Raw genomic sequence first — 21,861 nt, 5'->3', positions numbered from 1 at the left:
AAATAAAAACATTTCTTACATATATCACATTCAAAAAGGTTTTTCTTCAGTTTGAATTCTTTCATGATCAGATAGAGTTGATTTTTGACCGAATGTTTTATCGCATATTTAACATTAGAAAGGTTTTTCCCCAGTACGAGTTCTTTGATGAGATGATAAGTGGACTTTTTGGTGGAATGTTTTATCACAAATGTCACATTTGAAAGGTTTTTCCCCAGTATGAGTTCTTCGATGACATGATAGGTGGGCTTTTTGGCGGAATATTTTATCACAAATGTCACATTTGAAAGGTTTTTCTCCAGTATGAGTTCTTTGATGAGATGATAGGTGGGCTTTTTGGTGGAATGTCTTATCACAAATGTCACATTTGAAAGGTTTTTCTCCAGTATGTGTTCTTTGATGAGATGATAGGTTAGCCTTTTGGTTGAATGTTTTATCACATATGTCACATTTGAAAGGTTTTTCTCCAGTATGAGTTCTTCGATGAGAAGACAGGTGGGATGATTCGTTAAATCTTTTTTCACATATATCACATTTGAAAGGTTTTTCTCCAGTATGAGTTCTTTGGTGAGAAGATAGATTGCATTTTACGCGGAATGTTTGATCGCATATTTCACATTTGAAAGGTTTTTCTCCAGTATGAGTTCTCTGATGTGTATATAAATTAGATCTTAAAGAAAAACATTTCATACATATTTTACATTCAAAAGGTTTTTCTTCAGTATGAATTATTTCATGATCAGATAGGGTAGATTTCCAACCAAACGTTTTATCGCATACGTCACATTTGAAAGGTTTTTCTCCAGTATGAGTTCTTTGATGAGATGATAGGTGGGCTTTTTGGTGGAATGTTTTATCACAAATGTCACATTTGAAAGGTTTTTCGCCAGTGTGAGTTCTTTGATGAGATGATAGGTTAGCTTTTTGGTTGAATGTTTCATCACATATGTCACATTTGAAAGTTTTTTCTCCAGTATGAGTTCTTTGATGAGAAGACAGGTGGGATGATTCGTTAAATGTTTTTTCACATATATCACATTTGAAAGGTTTTTGTCCAGTATGCGTTCTTTGATGACGAATTAAACTAGAATTTGTTGCAAAATATTTACTGCACTTATCACATTCGAAAGGTTTTTTCGCAGTGTGGCACCTTGGCTTATCTGCAAGAGGAAAACTTGAAATAATCTAAAGTTCACTCAAAATAAATGATTTTTAATGGAAACTCAAATAAACTTTTAACACTTAACCTTAATTAGTCACTATATATTTAGTTTTAATGAATCTTGCCTTTCGTGTCCAATTTTTAACAGCCAATTTGAGGTATTATTGTTGTGATTCAACAAATCCTTCATTTATTCTCTTTGGATAAAGAGCAGAAACATCTTTTTTTTTGCAAATATATTCTCAATTTTGAAACAATAAGCTTGTAATTTAATTGAAATTCTTCAACTTGAGGTTGTGCATGTGTTTACTTAAATATGAGTTTGTCTAAAAAGTGTCGCTACAGTGCGTTATCAAAGAACTGCATTAATTCAGTATTGAATAAGTGACTAATTTATTTGCAAACTACATATTAATAAACATCCCTTGTATCAACAATCAAGGGAGGGCAACAATGCGTCTGATAAAACAACGTTGCAACCCTATGACTCCCAACAGATTATTCGTTTAATAAACGGCAAAGGTAAGGAGCAAAATAACTGGCTAAAAAGAAGAACCTTGCTCCCCCCATGACAAGCATGTCAACCACATACAATCCACAGATGGAATACGAACTAGATGGAAAGCACACCTTGAGAATGAACTAAATTTGACCATTCTCCCTGACTCATTCTCCTGACTCTACCGTATTCACTTACATTCTGAATTATTAAAGCAGGAGAATTCAGGGTAGAATAGGTACTGCAACGGGGACATTAAATTATATGTATAACATATCTTGTATGACTATAATATCAACAAGGTGGAAACCTTTCATTAAATGTATATTTGAATTCTCTGATTTAAATGAGCTAAATACATGATTGGCTAGATTGACCCCAGGTGCTGCACTAGTCAAGTCATCCCAACAGACACATTTTCAGACATTTCAAACCAATGCACCTGATAAAAACAGCTGCAATCTTTGGACTCTCAACAAATCATTCGTTGATTAAAAGCAAAATAAATGTACTCCCACTATATCATTTTCCAGAGAAAGTCTACTAATAAACTACATTTCTTCATTAAAAAAATACTTCTTTAATCTATTTTTAAATAAACCTATATGCTAAACTCCTGGAATACAAATGATACATAAAAATTTCGCTTGTTAATAACGAATTTGTCCAATGATAAGCACTCTACGATAACTAACACTCTAACAATAAACACTGAAACAAAATACTTTTTTGTTAAAAGCATCAACATAATCTCTTAACGATCAAACAATTTTATTCTGTAAAATTTGCACCCTTATAAAATTCGCATAAAAATTAGTTGACCACAAAAAGTTTGTCAGGGATGGTCTGACGATCAAATATATCTTAAAAAGCAAATAAATATCCCTTAATTAAAATAGTCTATGAACATAGTTTTAAAGTTTCCAAATACTTTAGCCCTAAAAGGTATCGAACGTGATTATGTACCTCTTTTTACCACCATGAATGGGTGAATTTTTACCAACTTTTTGCCACCATGAACAAACAATCAAATATATCCTAAAAAGCAAACAAATATCGAACGATTTTATTTTGTAAAATCTGTAAAATCATTTTGTAAAATCTGTGTTAAATTGTTTTTTGTGAACAATAAAGGCATTTCTTCATATCGAAAAGATAATAATAAAAGTGTTTTATCACTACAAGTTCTTCAATTAAATGAAGCAGGTAAAACTAAAATCAGATAAAAATCGCTCAAAATAAATAGGTAAGTGAAATATTATTTATATGGCTTAAGTGATGTATTCATTTAGCCTTTTTTTATTTGATAAATTTCAGCTCTAATAGCTTTAACCTTAATCAATTATTACAAAAAATATGTTAAGGATTCTTGCCCAAATCAAAAATTTAAAGAAGCTGTTTGATGGATTATTCTTGTCATTTTATGAATTCTTCACTCTTTTATTATTGTAAAAATAGGAGAAGTATGTATGTATGTATGTATATGTATGTATATATTTATTTCCCATCAAAAGCAACAAATGGAGTATAAGATAAAAAAGCAGAAAACACACTACAAAAGAATACACAAACCCAAGAAAAATAAAGAACATTTGGATATCTAACTACAAAAGACAAAACCTATTCTTTCTTATCTTCCTTTTGGAATATCCTCCAAAAGGGACTTAAATATAGATAATGGGGTAGTGCCATTGCACTGTACAGATGGGCCAAAGTCTGCCGATTAAACTGACGCTTATAAACTACAACACGGCTATACGCTAAAGAGATCTGTTTCTGCAGATGACTCTAACCAATAGGGATCCCCAAATAAACTATGTGTTCGGTAAACCGACCAGTAGCACCACCCAGCCTAACATCAACAGCAGACCCTTGCTTAGCATTAAACAACATCACATCTGATTTCTCCTCATTAAACTGAAAGTCTATTTTTCCATATTCTACTTGAAACTGGATAGATTTCTCCTCTAAACCGCGAAGGAGGCGGCTCAGATTAAGTAAATCGTGATATCCTAATAACTAAAACTATCTGGGACATTTGTTAACGTCAAGTAAAGTCCTGTAAAAGCTCTAGTGAGTTTCAAAAGTTTGAAAACAGTTGCAAATAAAGGTACGTCGTTTTGTTCAAGGATTTAATTGGGGTACAAAATTTGATACGTTAATAACTAGAACCATCCAAGAAGTTTGTTAACATCCAGTAACATTTGGGATAAAAAAAAATTTAACACCCTAATAACTAAAACTATCTGGGACGTTTGTTAAACACCCGTAACGTCCTGTAAAAGCTCTAGTGAGTTTCAAAAGTTAGAGAGGTTCAAATGAAGGCATGGTTGTCGTTTTGTTCAAGGATTTAATTGGGATACAAAGTTGAATATCCAAATAACTAAAACTATCCACGACGCTTTTTAACCAAATGTTAACCAATGCATTTTAACCAAATGCAAGCAAGGTTACATTTGGCTGGTTGCCAAATGCAACCAGCACGACCAGATGCAACAAACATATAAGTTTGATACCCCGCCACAATTTGAAAGGAAGTAACTTGAAAGTTCATTATTTTGGACATCCAAATACACACAAGAAGCTCAAGATACTTTAAACATACCTTTGTCTTTGCCACTTTGTGACTCCAGTTTAATATGACCAGAACTAGGTTTGCAATCTGCAGATATGCCAGGAGAATCAGCCAAAAGATTGTCTTCGTGTTTCACTGATAATAAAGGGAAAAGAGGTAAAAATTGAAAAAAAAACATAAAATATGCTTACTTGTGACGAGGTCAGAACCTAAAATTAGAATCGGTACTAGAGTTATCGATTTTGCTGTTCTTTGTTCAAGAGTAAGATCGAGTTCATAGATGGGTTTGCAGCTACATTTAGAGGTGGGGTAGGGGGGTTTAAATTAAGGGAAAAACAAAGCGATTTTACAGATCTAATGAGATAGTCGTCCGATCCGAATTGAAAATAAGACATCTAAGACAAGAGATCTTTCTATACATCAAGTTTCATTAAGATCCGATCACCCATTCGTAAGATAAATATACCTCAATTTTCACGATTTCCTCTTCCTCCAGACCCCCAGACGGTCGAATCGGGCAAACAAATTTTCTCAAGTCAATTTGTGCACGTCAATGACGCACCTGCCAATTTTTATTTTCCTAGCACGTCAAGAAGCACCGAGCTCGCGAAAACACAATAAACCCCTCCAACTCCCCCCAAAAAATCGGATCCGGTCTGGTTATATCAATCACGTATCTAGAATTTGTACTTATTCTCGAACTCACCAAAGCACTAGAACCCCCCCCCCCCCAACCCACTCAAAGAGATTGGATCCAGCCGGTTATGTCAATCAGGTATCTAGAACCGGTCACCTGTTCATAAGTTAAAAATACCTCAATTTTTCCGAATTAACACCCTCCCCCCAACTCTCCCAAAGAGAACGAATCCAGTCCGGCTATGTCAACCACGTATTTAGGACTTGTGTTTATTCTTCCCATCAAGTTTCAACAAGATCTCTCCACTCTACGCGTTTTCCAAGATTTCCGTTTTCCCCCTCCACCTCTCAATGTCCCCGTATCCGATCCAAATTGAAATTGGAGCATCTGAAACATGAGATCTTTCTATACATCAAGTTTCATTATGATCCAATCACCCATTCGGAAGATAAAAATACCTCAATTTTCACAATTTCCCCTTTCTGAAGCCCCCCCCCCAGATGGTTGAATTAGAGAAACGATTGTTATCAAGTCAGTTTGTACAGGTTCTTGACAGGCCTACCAATTTTCATCGTCCTAGCACGCCCAGAAGCACCAAACTCGGTAAAGCACTGGAAATCTCCCTTCTCCAACTCTCCCAAGGAGAGCAGATCTGGTCCGGTTATGCCAATCACGCATATAAGACTTTTGCTTATTCTTCCCACCAGGTTTCATTCCGATCCCTCCACTCTAAGCGTTTTCCAATTTTCCGTTTTCCCCCTCTAGCTCCCTCCAGTGTCACTGGATCCGGTCGGGATTTAAATATTGAGCTCTGAGACACAAGGTCCTTCTAAATATCAAATTTCATTAAGATCCGATCATTCGTTCGTAAGTTGAAAATACCTTATTTTTTCAAATTTCCGAATTACCTAGTCATTTCTGACTAATTGGTGACTTAGCACTCAGGTGACTATAGTGATTGGCCCAAATGGCGACTTTTATTTTGGTTTATTTTAATAGAAAAAGTTTATAGCAAGAAAAATTTAAGAAAAATTTCAAAAAGAGTGGAATAGGAATTGGAAAGACCTACACTACATAGGAATGGAAAGAATCACAATAGTCGACATTCTTTATCATAGATTTTCAGCTCCTCATGAATGATTAAGTAGCAATCTCACTGAGCTATTGGCTCAATTAATAGACAAAGAACCGTTCACAACTACAGAACCCAAAGAATAGCTACCCATCTAGCAATTAACAGAAACTAGCACCATCTATCTCAAGAGATGCTGTGAGATATAATTTCGATCAAAAACTCGGGTCTTAAAGTCCATATAGGTAAGATGTCAATACTAAATTATGTTGGTATTGCTCCAGCCGTACAAAAAAAAAAAAAAAAAAAAAAAAAAAAAAAAAAAAAAAAAAAAAAAAAAAAAAAAAAAAAAAACTGAAGAAAAACCTTTTGAATGTAATATATGTATGAAATGTTTTTCTTTAAGTTTGAAAATGGTTCCCCTCCAAGCCCCCGGGAAAATGGTAGTTGAGCTATGGAACTTGCTTATTGTTACTTTGATACATAGTTTACCTCGATACCTTGTTTACTTATATGTTTTCTTCACTTTGATACTTTGATGAAGATTTCGTGTTGAAAAAAAAATGATTTTTAAATAAAGTATTTTTTAAAAACTTGAAACTTTTTAGCAATCAAAAACGAAGAAAAATTAATTTAAAAAACTTTCCGGAAAATAAGTTTTTCAAAGAAAAGTAAAGCCCATATTTTACTTAAAATCAGCAGATACAAATACTTGTTGAAGTTCAAACCAGAAACGACAAGAAATTACTATTAAAGAATAAATTAAAACCAAAACAAATAGAAATTAAATAAACAATCATAGTAAAAAAAACATACACCAAGTACTACTATAAATGAATAAACTACAAGAAAGTGCTATTAAAGATGAATGAAACCCTATCAAAAACTCGGGTCTTAAAGTCCATATAGGTAAGATGTCAATACTAAATTATGTTGGTATTGCTCCAGCCGTACAAAAAAAAAAAAAAAAAAAAAAAAAAAAAAAAAAAAAAAAAAAAAAAAAAAAAAAAAAAAAACTGAAGAAAAACCTTTTGAATGTAATATATGTATGAAATGTTTTTCTTTAAGTTTGAAAATGGTTCCCCTCCAAGCCCCCGGGAAAATGGTAGTTGAGCTACGGAACTTGCTTATTGTTACTTTGATACATAGTTTACCTCGATACCTTGTTTACTTATATGTTTTCATATAAGTAAAAACAACAACAAGATTCAATTTTAACTGATCAAAATATGTGAAATACGATTTCAGCAGGTTAAAAGACACAGTTCGTTATACATACTTGTTATGAATTGTTTTTTTACTATATAATATTCTCAGACTGAAGACAAAGTTATATATCGTGCTAAAACTTCAGCTTGATTATATTATAAATTTTGGGTTATATTTTGAAACATCTTTTCAAATTTAGCGCTGAAGTAATTTTTATTTTAGAAAAATATTTTTAATAGTTTCGATGAAGAGGCTACCGACGACGCGAAATAAGGTCGTAATACTACTACTACTAATAACTCACCGCAGCACCAAGCCGCCTGACGCCAACACAGCTACGCATGCTCCTCCTCCCACCTAATCTATTTAAAGCCTCCCTCTTTACACCCTCCTAGAAAGTTCCTATTTCCTCTAAATCTTTATTTATGGCATCCTCCCAGCCCAGACAAGGACAACCTACTTTCCGTGTAGCCCCAGACGGTTGGCCAAAAAGGACAATCTCCGGTAATCTGTCATCCTTCATCCGTAGAATGTGGCCTAGCCATCTCAACCTTTCTTTCATTATAGCCCCAGAAAGCAGGATTGAACCACACTTTTCGTACAACCTACTGTTTGAAATACGGTCAGTCAGCCGGGTACCCAGAACAATCCGTAGGCAATTTCTCTGGAAAACATCTAGTAAATTTTCATCTGATTTTCGGAGTGCCCATGCTTCAGAGCCATATTTGACCAGTGTCATCACTGTAGCTTCCAATATTCTAATCTTGGTTTGCAGACTTATCTTTCTATTCTTCCAAACTTTTTTTAGCTGTGAAAAAAAACACCCTGAGCCTTAGCTATTCTACTGTAATATCTTCACTGCTCCCACCATCTTTATTAATAATACTACCAAGGTGAGTGAAGCGAAACAATCTTTTCGTTACCTAATGTCACCTGTTCATCTTCATTTATTCCTAGCCTTAATAAATTAGTCTTCTTAACATTAATTTGCAGGCCTATTTTAGCACCCTGTACTCGCAAAAGCTCTAAAAACTCATTTATTTTGCTCACACTTTCATCCAATATGCTTAAATCATCAGCTTAATCTAAGTCCAGGAGCGTGTTTCCTCCCTATTTGGTTCCGTGGCCCAAATATTATTTGGGCTACACATAGGTTCATTATGGAAGAGGGAGGTTGTGCATTTTTACATAAATTGATTAATATTTTTGCAAAGATCATAAAACAAGTAATATTGCCTCTTGTATATCTATTACCTATTCTATGTCTATTAATATTGCCAATGTTTTAGAATTCTGTATAATTTGATTGAACATTCTAAAACACTTTAAATTACAGCTTTATTCCCAGTCTTCAAAAAGAAACACCACAGGGAGTACTAAAAAAAAAAAAATCAAACTTCTAAAAATTGCTTTAAAATATTCTAAAATTCTCAAATGTCTTATTTGTTCAGGAGTATCAATAAACTATATCTCCTCCCTTCTATAATGATTAAATGTATACTATACCCTAAATTGCATATAAACAAAGAATTTCACGCACGTCAATCTTTTCTTCAAAATGATTTAAAGGGATAAAGTAGGGTAAAGGCACTGATGATATGACAATACAATTTTGGAACCACTGTCAAAATTTTTCTTCTAAATAAGATGTCTCTGATTACTCGTGATTAATTTAAAAAAAAAACTTCCGAAAAAGAAGTTTTGCAATGAAAAGTAAAGCCCATCTTAAACTTCAGATTAGCAGATACCCATACCTGTTAAAATTCAAACTAGAACCGACAAGAAATTACTATTAAAAAATAAAATAAACCCAAAAAGAACAGAAATTAAATAATATAAGTAATAAACTACAGGAAATTACTATTAAGGAATAAATGAAACCCAAAACAAATAAAAAGTCATAGCAAACAAACATACAATAGGTACTAATATAAATGATTAAATAAAAGTTAAAACGAGTGATCTTAAATTGAAAATGCAGATCAAGCTTGAAACTAACAAAAATCACTATAACCAAGAGTTTGGGTTTTGCCTCCTTCTTTCACTGTAAAAGCCTAAAACTTACTGCGTCATCGGCGCTTTACAAAAAAAAGAATTATATTACAAATATTGTCTTTTATACTTGTCACAACATTGAAAATAAAAATTGAAGTAGAACCAAAGTTGATGAGCTTTCAGCAATTCATATCATTATTTATCAAATATTCAATTTAATTTTATTAGTTCTTTCAAAGACTGTTTAAAATAAATATAGTTTCACTACAAACAGCAGTTTAGATAGTGCCCCCTTCCTTACCTGTAAAAGTCTAAAGCCTGCTCCGTCATTGGCGCTCTACTGAAAATGAGTTATATAACAAATATTTTCTTTTCCAGGTATCACAGCGTTGAAAATGAAAACAAAAATTACAGCAATATCAAATCTTGAATAGACTTTCTTTCAATAGTTGATATTATAATACGTCAAATACTCAGTTTGATTTTATCGGTACTTTCCAAGACTGTCCAAGACACATGTAGTTTTCAGTAAAGCGCCAATGAGGCAGTAAGTTTTAGACTTTTACGGGTAGAGAAGGAGGCAAAACCCAAACTCTTGTTTGTAGTGATTTTTGTTAGTTTCAAGTTTGACATGCATATTCAATTTAAGTTTCAATCGTATCAAGATCTATTTATTCATTTATACACAATGGTTGTTTAATTAATTTCTAATTGTTTAGGGTTTCATTCATCTTTAATAGCACTTTCTTGTAGTTTATTCATTTATAGTAGTACTTGGTGTATGTTTTTTTTACTATGATTGTTTATTTAATTTCTATTTGTTTTGGTTTTAATTTATTCTTTAATAGTAATTTCTTGTCGTTTCTGGTTTGAACTTCAACAAGTATTTGTATCTGCTGATTTTAAGTAAAATATGGGCTTTACTTTTCTTTGAAAAACTTATTTTCCGGAAAGTTTTTTAAATTAATTTTTCTTCGTTTTTGATTGCTAAAAAGTTTCAAGTTTTTAAAAAATACTTTATTTAAAAATCATTTTTTTTTCAACACGAAATCTTCATCAAAGTATCAAAGTGAAGAAAACATATAAGTAAACAAGGTATCGAGGTAAACTATGTATCAAAGTAACAATAAGCAAGTTCCATAGCTCAACTACCATTTTCCCGGGGGCTTGGAGGGGAACCATTTTCAAACCCAGAAACATATTTATTTGGCCTTTGAACTATTTTGAACAAAATGGCTACCTCAATATTTGGGAAAGTAGGGTGTGGGCTAATTACCCCTAGACCACTTTTGATTCTTAAAAAAGGAACTAAAAGTTTCAATTTCTTATCAAACAAGCTCCATCCAAAGTTAATACGACCACCCTTCCACAAAAAAAATTTATTCTAATAATGGGAAACTTACATAAGTTACAATCCTTTCTCAGGTTTTCTGAATTCCTAAGTTAAAGAAATTTGAATTTGGAAGTATTTTGAACAAAATGCGTATTTCAAGATTTTTACAATATGCCTTTGAGGGAAAAGGCACAAGGATGGGGGGAGGCTTGTTACTTTTCGATTCTTAAAAATGGCACAATAAATTTCGATTTCCGATTGAATGAACTTCCTCCAATGTCTATGTGACCACACCTTCCATAGAAACTTTATATGTTAACAATAGGCTTCTAGCATAACTTACAGCCCTTTCCCCAGTGCTGAGGGGGGGGGGGTCAAAACAGTAGCCATATTAGCTAAATCAAAATTCTGATAAAAAGGATTTTAAAAAAAGGCATTGGGGTCGCCTACCATCTGATTATTCTTGACTTTTAAAAATGGAGCTAGAACTTTCAACTTAAATTGAATGAGCCTTTTCTGAAGTCTATACGATTACTCCTTTGATTAAAACCTTATATATTAACGATGGACAACTTGCATAAAGTACAGCCCTTGCCCTAGGGGCAGTGAGAGATTTTGTCAACCCCCAAGGAATAATTATTTTAATTACTTCACCTCTTGACTATTTCGGATAGAACGGACATCTCAAAATTTTAATTGGATGCGTTTGGGGAAGAGAACGTGGAAAGGAGGGGGAATGGGTGCCTGATGCCCCTTGATGTTTGACTCTTAGAAAAGGGCCCTAGAAATTATTATCTCTCATTGAATGAGCCCCTCCGAAGTTTATAACACCATCCCTTGCATATGAAGTGCCTCTGGAGAAAAAAAATTGGAGCCTTGACGCTTTGGGGTTGGTAGGGGAGACTGGTTGCCATCAGATCAGTTGTGACTCTCAAAAAAGGAACTAGAACTTTCAATTTCTAATCATTTGAGCCCCCTATATATGAGCTATATAAACGTGGAGTTGACATGTCTGCTATTCATGCTTTGTATGATATGTATAACCATCTTGATGTTGGAATCAGGCTACCTGATGGAACATAACACGTTCCGTTATTCCAGTCCGTCGAGGCGTCAGACAGGGTGCCCTTATTTCTTCAGTTCCCTTCAATAACTGTATCCTGAACGCCCAGTCCAACCCAGTTCCTTCTTGCATTTTAAAAGGTACCGATGTGTCACTTATCGCTTATGCAGATGATATTTTTAACCCCAGTCGAACAATACAGTTTTTCGAAAGAAATTTTGCTATTCTAAGTAAAGGATATGCTAAGATTAACCTTACATTCAATAGAAACGAATCGGACGTGGTTCTGTTCAACTGCGGTGAAACCCGAGCAGGATTTACTGTTAATCTCGGTGGTGTACAAGTTTCCCCAAAATCACAAATGAAATATTTAGGGCTTCCTATTGATGACACTCTTAAAGCAGCTAGAAGGCTCTTGATCCTTCATTTCCAGCGTCAAACAGCAACTTCAGACGGGAGCTTGGTAGCAAACAAATTTTGACTCAACCGCAAACTGCTAGCTAAACTTTACAATGCTTCTGCACTTCCGAATTTCCTATACCTTGCACCTTTTTGGCGTACATTTACGATAACTGAGACGAAGAAGCTTTGGCGAATCTATTTTAGGTATGCCAAATACCTGCTTGCCCTTCCACCATGGTCAAGCAACTCCTAGGTCATTAAAAGATACGGCATCATAGACTCGAATGCTTCTATCAGAAAAAGCATAGAAGCTTATAATAGTAGAATTGGTCGGCACCCATGGAGCACTATTTTGATACAATGAATGTTTTACTTTTGCTATTTTATGTTTTAAAATAAGATGAAGTGTCGTTTAGTTTGTTAGGTCATTTTATTTTTCCTCTTTTCTTTTATTCACATTATACTCCGTTTTTCATGTGTATTATAATGGGTTATAAATAAATTCAATTCAATTTGGCCCCAAGGCATAAGTTAACTCTTCCCACGTGTTTGGGGAGGGGGGGGTATGTGGACCCCAAAATTTTCTCATCTGATTGTTGGAATATTTCAAACGAAATGTTAATCTCAAAATTTTGATATGACGCATTTGGGGAAGAGAGAGTGGGGGGGGGGGTATACGCCTTCAAATCACTTTTGTAACTCTTAAAAAAGTAACAAGAAATTTCTATTTCAAATCAAACGTGCCATCTTGAGATGTTTATACAACTACCCCTTACAAAAAACCCTTATATTCCCCCAGGGCATAACTTACAACACTTCCCCCAGACTCTGGGGGACTGTGCTGACCCCTGAGTTTTTATCATTTGATCTTTAAACATTTTTGAAAAAATAGCTATCTCAAAATTTTGATCAGATGCATTTGGGGAAAAATTCGCCCCTCGGATCACTTTTGACTCCTAAAAAGAGTACTAGGAATTTCGATTTACAATCGAATGATCCCCTACCGAAGTTTATACAGCCACCCCTTCCATAAAAACCTTATATACCTCTGGGGCATAATTTACAACACTTACTCCCAGGTTTTGGTGGGCTGTGTTATCTGTGGAGTTTTTGTTATGTTAACTTTGGTCTATTTTGAACAAGATATCTATATAAAAAATTAAATCGAATGCATCTGGGAAGAGGATTGGCTAGTTTTAACTGGGGCTAAGAGGGGTCTGGTTTTAACTGGATCACTTTTGACTTTTAAAAAGGGAATTAGAACTTTCAATTTCTAGTTATTTGTGTCCCCTCAAAGGTTTATATAACCGCTTCTTCCATAAAAAAATTATATGCCCCAAGGGCATAAGTTACGACCCTTCCCCCAGGCTCTAAGGGGGGGGGGTATGCTGACCCTGAAGTTTTGTTATCTGATTGTTGAAGTATTTCAAACAAACTGCCAATCTCAAAATTTGATCTAGATGCATTTGCAGAAAACAGGGTGTGTATGTGTATGTGTGGGGGAGCGGGGGGATACTCCCCAATTCTTTATGACTCATAAAAAGGTAACAAGAACCTTCAATTTCCAATCAAATGAGCCACCTGTGAAATTTGTACAACCTCCCTTACACAAAAGCCTTATATACCCTTGGGGCATAACTTAAACCTCTTGCCCCCAGACTCTGGGGATTTGTGTCGACTCCAAAGTTTTATTATCTGATCTTTAACTATTTTTGATACAATGGTTATTAAAAATTTTCACTGATGCGTTTGGTGAAAAAAGGGTGTGGGGAACTAGTTATCCTTTGGTCTCTTTTTGCTTTTTAAAAGTAAACTAGAACTTTCAATTTCCAATCAAAGGAGCCCTCTAATGTTTATACAAGCATCCCTTCTATAAGAACCATATACACCCCGGGCATAAGGTTTTTTTTACCCTAGAATTTTAATATCTGATATTTGGGCTATTTTAACAAAGTGTTAAAAATAGCCCAGGGTTTTTTTTACCCCAAAGTATTGATATCTGATGTTTGAACTTTTTTTTTAACAAAATGGCTGTCTCAAAATTTTTATCAGATGGGCTTGGAGAAAAAATGACGTAGAAGGGAAGGAGGGAGGCTAGTTGACTTCTGGTCTCTTTTGACACTTCAAAATTGAACGAAAACTCTCGATTCCCAGTCACACGTGCCCTCTAAAGCTTATATGAGTTTCCCATCTATAAGAATTATACATGCCCCCACAGCAGAACGTACAATGCCTGTCCCCAGGGCCCAGAGGGGTTTTGTTGACCCTCAAGTTTTACTTATATGATCTTTGAACTATTTTTAACAAAATGGCTATCTCAAAATTTTTATTGAATGCATTTGGGGAGAAAAGGTCATGGGGGGCTAGTTACCCTCTGATCTCTTTCGACTCTTAAAAAGAGAACGAGAACTTTCAATTCCAAATCCAATGAGCCTTCTCTGAAGTATATACAAGTATTGCTTCAATAAGGACCATGTATGCCCCCAGGGCATAAATTACAACACCTGCCCTGGGCCCAGTGGGGTTGTGTTGATGCTGGAGTTTTTGTTTTACAATCCCTGAACTATTTTTAACAAATGGCAAACTTAAAATTTTTATTGGGTGTATTTGGGAAAAAAGGGAGTGGGGGGGCTAGCTGCCCTCTGATTACTTTTGACTCTTGAATGGGCACAAGAACTTTAAATTTTCAATCAAATGAACCCCTTTTGAAGTTTACACAACAACCCCTCTCATATAAAGCGCCTTTGGAAAAAAATAATAATAAACATTGGATCTGTGTGGCCTTTACTATAAGCAATGATATACCATTGCCTCTGACTTGGAGTGTCATCTCTTGAAGCCTTCATTATATTTTGGCAATACATAGCGTGGACACTATATCCAATACAAGCAGAGAAGAAAATAAGATTAGATTTGATCAGTTTCCTGTTTTTGACACGAAAGGAGCTCCCAACAATTTTTTAGCTATGTAATTTTCAAACTGGCATTACTTGGTTATTTTTTGAAAAAGAAAGTTGGGATCAGCACCAATAGAATATGATTTATTAGCTAAGATAGCAAAAAAGTTAGCATAAGGACGTCAGAACAGTTACAATGATAAAACAGATGTTAGGGGATAAACATCAAACAAAAAGTTAAAATCAATTATGAGAATTGGAAACAAAATAGGGGACAAAATAATTTTTGTATCTCATGGTCAACATATGGGGACACAAATTAAGTTGGGTATTTGGAGCTCTACAAGCATTAAGCCTTGTATTAAGGAGGATTGGGGATTTTCTTTGAAGGGGGGAAGAAAACGTTGATGATAGTCTGAGAACTAAGACACTTATGACCAAAGTTCATGGCAAGGGTGTGATGTCATGATTCCTAAGTAGTAAATTCAACTATAGCCAAACGTTTGTCATATGTAGTATAAGAAGTCCCCAGTATAATTTTTATGGCTTTTTTTTTTAATGCTTTCAATTTTAGAACTTTGGTCAGCCCAGGGTGCCAGACAGGGCAAGCATTTTGAAGACATGGTCTTATATAAGAACAATAAATGATTTTCAGGTTCTGGATTGATATGGAGAACCGTTTGAGAAGGGAGAAAGATTTAAGGAAATAACCACCAGATTTAAATAAGTGGGAAGTGTTGAACTTTCTTTTAAGGTCATTCTCTAACTGCACACCAAGCAGTTTAGTTGTATTTAAATATGGTATGCAAAGGTGATTATTGATAGGGGGTATATTTTTTTAAAAGGAGAAGAGCATTAAACTGCTTTTTGGTATGCTTAGGTTGAGTTTAACATTGTCAAGATCATTCTTTAAGCTGTTAATGAGTGAGTCAAGTTAAACATCTGAAGTTTTAGAGGTTTGACAAAGGTTAAGTAATGTTAAACCATCCACAAATTGAAAAGTGTTGTCAAAACTTGGTAAAACAATAATAAAAATAATTAAAAATGTTAAAGAACCTAATTTAGTCCCTTGAGTCAAATTGTGGAAAAACCTGATGAATCCCTATTAGGGAGGACTACATATTGTTCATGGCCAGACAAAAAATTAGCTACCATACATAAAACAAAATCTCTGGCACCTAAAGCACTTGCTCTGTCAGTCGATACAAGTAGTCAAAGGCTTTGCTAATATCAAAGCCTCAACATAGGAACTATTTACCTCAAGATGTTTGAAAACAGTGTCAAGTATATAAGTTAAGCAATGCGTGGTGCTATGAATCAGCTTAAAGCCAAACTGATTTGGGTTGATTTTATCTAGAATATCATCAAAAAGAAATTGCAAATAAAACTTTCAAAAATTTTAGAGAAAATAAAGGTTTTTGATATTGGTCTTAAGTCAGAGGGAACTATTGGAGCCTTATTTTTTTATATAGGTGATATAATAGCTTGTTTAAAACACCCTGGAAGAATACCATCAACAAAATATTGGTTAAAAATAGCAGTTAGATGTACACTTAAATACTGGGCACATTTCACAGTCTATTTGGTAGGAATATCCCCTGGGTATAGGCCTACTGACTTATTTGTGTCAGAATTTTCCCATTTAAGTTGGGTCAGACGTATTTCAATCACAGTATTGTCACTCACTGCACTATTGGCCAGCATATTTTGGAGAGGTGGGTGAATTTTACAAATTGAAGCAAAATAATCATTTATGATATCAGCACTCACTGGGTCCCTGTTACTATCCAGTAAGAAAAACTTTAAAGAGACTTTCCCCATGGGATCTTGGACACTTTTGCGGAATCTCTTAGGGTTAGAATACAATAACTTATTGAGCACACAAACACCATGCTCCTTTCTTGCTTTACAGATTTCACTAACAACAATGTTACAAAGTTTCCAAGATTTTTGGAAAAATCCTTTCTTAAAGAGATTATCACATTCATTTATTAGGCATTAAATTTTTTTATTTATCTATGGTTTGCAATTAGATTTGTGATTAACCTTTTTCACTGGAAAGGTGTCACACTATAACTGGAAAAGTTCAGCTGAAACCCTAGAAGCCAGTTCATTGCCATTGGTAAGACATAGGATATTGGCCCAAGACTTATAGCCAAGTTTTACTTTGAAATGGATGATCCTCTTGTCAGTGATGGGTCCATACAAATAACTGATCTATGGTTTTGGCAGAAAGAATGATAAAGAGATCCAAAAGACGCATTGATGGTCACTTACCCCTAATGAAGCAGCTAATTTGGGGACAAAGTAGTAATCTTCAATGTTGGTTAAAATGAAGTCTAGAGTTTTATCACTGCATGTAAGTGACCTGACCACTTCATCAAGGCTAACAGCTGAGCTAAGCCAATTTTGGCCTAACTCACTAAAATCACCACATAATGTAATTTCAGCATCAGGATACTTGCAGCAAATTCTGTCAGTATAAAGTTGCAGATATGCTGTCAGCCCCTTCTTAAATCCACTAAAGGAGGATAATAAACAATACAAAAAGTCATCCATTATACTTCTTTGGGGAGTTTTTGTGTCTGGTCCAAAGCCATAGAACTTTGGTTTTGAAGTTGTTCTCTATTTCAGAAAAGAAAGAATCTAACTATGGAAGCTCAACTAACAAAAAAAGCCACAACTCCACCATGAGATAGAGGGGTACCATTTTTTGTCCAATCAGGGCTTAAAATGGGAGTAATAATTAGGAATCAAGCAAAAACCTTCAGTGGCAGACCATGTTTTGGGAAGGCAAGCAATATCATCTGGTTTTTGTCAAGACTAACTTGTAGTTCATCCATTTAATTTACCAGTGACCTTAAATTTGCAAGAAGGATTCTAGGAAATGAGTAGAGGGGAGTGATTTGTTATACCAGGGTTTCTTGATTTGCTATTGGATACTTGTTGTAGATTTTTGGATTTATTAGATGCAAATAACAGGACTGAGGAGATGGACTGATTTGGCAATTGAAATGAGAGGGAGCAATATGTCAACATACATCAGATCTTGTCTAAAATATATTGGCTTTTTCTAGACAAGATTAAATTAAAATGAAAGCAAATATTACATTGAGAAAACTATGTTCCAAGTGTCAAGAATTAATGTCTGATGTACTGGAATACCAGGCCAACTAAAAACTTCCTTTCAGAATATCTTGTAGTAACCTTCTTGAATTTTTTGACAGACAGCAACAGATCAAATATCAAAATGTAGGTGACTCTTTTGATTGAATTCAAGGGTCTCCTGACAAAAACCTAACTGTTAAATAGGAATTTTCTCAACAACAAGAGACTAACAATTATTATTTTGAACTACAAGTCAGATGAAAAAACACAAAAACTTTTTTTTTAATTGCAGTTTTAGTTTCAGATGCTTGATTTTTTCCATCATCTAAGGAACTGCTGCTTGGTCTCATACCATTTTCATATTTTTAAGCATTTGACTTGGTTGGACTCAAATATCATAATTCATTTATTACTGAATAATTTTGAATTAGAACCAGTCCTACCCACAAGCATTCCCTGAGTATTTTCACATGTACCAAATTAAGTTCCAACTTGTATCAAAAACAAATAAAGTTTTTGTTATGTCAAATTTGAAGGTGAAAAAAATCTCCACAATTTCAGAAAATTGGAGTCTTGTCCCTTTTCTAATAAATCTTCAAATCTCTAAACAAACAATTAGATTCCTAGTTGTTTTTCAACATACTGAAACACCTTTAAAACAAAAAGTCTATAAATTAAGTGTTCTGGAGTGGAAGTAGTGGCTTTTTAAAAAATGTCACATCATTGGTGTCATGACTCTACCTTAAAATTGTCTTGCAAACCTTGCTGACAATCAAAAAAAAAAGAGGCCATTGGGTGATTTGCCCTAGAGCATAACCACCAGTTAGGTCTACCATGAACTATGGTTAAACTAAGGGATTTGACTAATAGCAAAAAAAATTTTGTTGTCAGTTGTGTTTTCAAAACACAAAATACCTTTTGTTGACAAGTTTATCAATTAAAGCAGGTAGCACCACAAGAAACTTCCAAGAAAGCAAAACTGCTCAAACCAGAAGTCCAAACAAGCAATACAAGAAAAAAATCAGCATACAAAAAATTACATTAAGTAAATTTGGTTTAGTACTACTAAAAACTTACTACAGCGCCAAGCTGTGTATCTTCTTGTTGAAAACACAGAATTGATTGAATTTAATATTCTTTTCTTATCTGAGGGTATTAGATGTAGTGTCCACATTTTGCATTATCAAAATATAACAATGGCTTCAAGTGATGATATTCCAAGTCATAACTAAATAGAGTTATCCTGTTTTTAAGAAAAAGTTTGACAGTGGTTCTGAAATTGCACTTCCAAATCATTAGTGCAACTACCCTAATCTAACCTTAATTTTCAATAGGCTATTTGACCATTCAGATGTTTCTGACAAATGGCACTAATGGTGTTTAACTAGGATATGGGTTACTTCCAAACCGAAAATGCAGTCATATTCATGTTTATTTTTAAGAATTTTGTTCTAAGATCTGTACAACAGATAAAAAAAGTGAAGATAAATGTTCTCCCTATGAAAAACATGTTAACTAGGATTATTCTTCACATTATGAAATAATAATTATTTCTTAACATGTTTCCTTATGCACTGGACTACACCTACATTTACACTATCTAATGGTAAAAAATGTACTTTCTGTTTGTTTTGTATATAGCCTACATAAAAAGGAGGTGGACTGGGGATGCATAGCCAAAGAAGGCAAATAATGCCAATGGGCATAAAATTAACAACCTGAAAATATCTCTTGTTTTATAGCAGGTCTGTTTTTTAAGAGCCATTAGCCTAGGTTATTCTTAACCTTTACCAATAGTTGTGCTTTTGAAAATTCATAAAGTATACATATCTAAGTAGGCCTATGGGATAGGCTTTAAGTTTTATTTGCACACAAGCAGGGGTGAATCTCCAGCCTTTTGTTAGGGGGGAAAGAGGGAAACATATCCAGATAATTAAGGAGCATGGAATATATAATTTTTCCTCCAAATTATTGGAAGGTAACTGCCTCTCATCCCCCAAGCAACACCCATGCATGCAGGGGAGACGTAAGGATTAGGTAAAGTGATATACTTTCAGGAATGATATGAGAAGTGAATAGGCTAACCTGCTTAGAATGCCTGCAAGTATTTTCCGGGACTGTGCTGTTTCCATCAGGAGTAGTTTAACGCCTAGATTTGCTTTTCTGGGGCATCCAATCTAAAACCATGCATTACTCTCATGTATTTTTGAACTTTAAAATGCGCATTCAATTTTAGAGCCATCTATAAAAAATATTCAAGAGGTGGCGATCTCAATTCTGATGGCACATTAAGAATGGTTTATAATAATTTTAAAATATATCGCTAAATTGAAAATGGTTTTTGGTATCACAAATACCTGAAATCCAGCAGGCAGCACACATAAACTCATTTCCTGTGATAGTATAACCGTTAGTACCATGAAATCTGCTCCTGATATACATGTTTGAAAAACTAACAACTATTCTTGTTTGCTAGTATGCCCAGGCTGCCTGTTACAGAGGTATGTCCCAAACATTTTTTATTCCTCTTGCTTTGCGTCTCAAGAGGATTCACTCTTGAAGGATTCACTTTTGAACTCTTGCGTCTCACTTAACATTTTTAGAGTGGATCTAATTTTGAAATTACTCCAACAGGTCCAATTTCAAAGACTTTCACAATACACAATTGTTGGTGTTTCGCAAAATTCCAGAAGGAGCTTTGTAGTGGCGCTCTGGGGACTTGACTTACTTTGACTTAAGTCTCCTGCCGGGCACTGCTCGGCGTAGAGAGTGACGTCTGCCTCCTCCACCCTCTTCGGTCCATGGCGAGTATTTGTTCTTCGCCCTGTCTGATGTTTGCCATCGCCAAGAACTCGGACAGGCTGTCGGACCAACGTTTCTTCGGTCGGCCGCGAGGTCGCTTCCAACCAGCTTTGATAGGGTCGAAGTCATAGATCATCTTTGCGGGTAGATGTGGTGGCATTCGAAGCAGATGCCCGAACCATCGTAAGGTTCGCTCGGCTGCTTGAGTCAAAAACCAAGTCTGCTTTGTGAGCTGTAGAAGCTTTTCATTGCTGACGAAGTCGGACCATCGTAGGCCCTCAATCCTCCTCAGGCTCTTTGCATGAAATAAGTCTATTTTCTTGAGGGTTGCAGCTGATGCTTGCCATGTCTCAGCTCCGTAAAGCTTCACAGAGCCGACTAGAGCGTTGAAGATCCGCAGTTTCGTTGTGCGACTGATATTATGGTTTTCGCCAGAGGTGACGATTCAGTCTACCCATGACAGAAGATGCTTTAGATAATCTTGCCTGCAGCTCGGGGAGAAGTGAGCCATTTGAAGAAATTACGGAGCCCAGGTAGGTGAAGTCTTTAACAACCTCGATGCTAGTGGTGCTGTCCAGGCTAACTGGAGAGTTAACAGCAGCAGAAGACGGGTCTATGGCCATAATTTTAGTTTTGTTCCAGTTTATATGCAGTCCTACTTTGGTAGCCTCTTCTCGCAGAATTCGGAGCGCTTCCAGCAGCTGCTCCATGGAGTCCGCCAGAATGGCCAAGTCATCGGCAAAATCGACATCTGAGATGGTATGATCTCCAAATTTGAGCCCAAAGCTGAGACGTGAAGTGGTTTTTGTCATAACGTAATCTATGATGACATTGAAGAGCTCTGGGGCCACTGCACATCCTTGGCGCACCCCTGTCGTGATTTGAAAGAACAGGCTGCGCCGACCATTTACTTGTACACAGCTCTCCGTCCCATGGTGCAGCGCCTTGAGAAGTCTGCAATATTTCTCGGGTAGGCCAGTCAACTCTAGAATCCGCCAAAGAGCTTTTCGATCGACTGAGTCAAATGCAGCACGGAAGTCAACGAAGGCAATAAATGCTTTCTGTCGGAACTCTTTGGTCTTCTCTACTATTTGTCGAATCGTGAAA

The 21,861-nt window shown here is 35.2% G+C and overlaps 2 protein-coding genes across 3 annotated transcripts in view; both read right to left on the bottom strand.

Moving 5' to 3' along the window:
• LOC136040209 (zinc finger protein 79-like) overlaps positions 1–20,171 on the bottom strand; it is a 62,569-nt gene extending 42,398 nt beyond the window's left edge. For both annotated transcript variants that reach the window (XM_065724383.1, XM_065724389.1), the window contains exons 1-2: positions 20,038–20,171; positions 4,267–4,371 (exon numbers count right to left, since the gene is read on the bottom strand). The gene's annotated coding sequence lies outside the window, so the exon portion shown is untranslated. The remainder of the gene's footprint in view (positions 1–4,266; positions 4,372–20,037) is intronic.
• Positions 115–21,566, bottom strand: LOC136040061 (zinc finger protein ZFP2-like). Its single transcript, XM_065724127.1, has 5 exons — positions 21,433–21,566; positions 17,122–17,365; positions 14,319–14,385; positions 4,267–4,371; positions 115–1,160 (listed from the first exon to the last, which is right to left on the bottom strand). The coding sequence occupies exons 1-5, from the start codon at positions 21,564–21,566 to the stop codon at positions 115–117; spliced, it is 1,596 nt and encodes a 531-aa protein (XP_065580199.1).
• Between the last annotated feature and the right edge of the window lie 295 nt (positions 21,567–21,861).

The sequence above is a fragment of the Artemia franciscana genome, chromosome 20, assembly GCF_032884065.1.
Source record: "Artemia franciscana chromosome 20, ASM3288406v1, whole genome shotgun sequence".
NCBI lineage: Eukaryota > Metazoa > Arthropoda > Branchiopoda > Anostraca > Artemiidae > Artemia > Artemia franciscana.
Note: the sequence above shows the minus strand (reverse complement) of the source record. Positions and strands in the feature narration are given on the sequence as shown.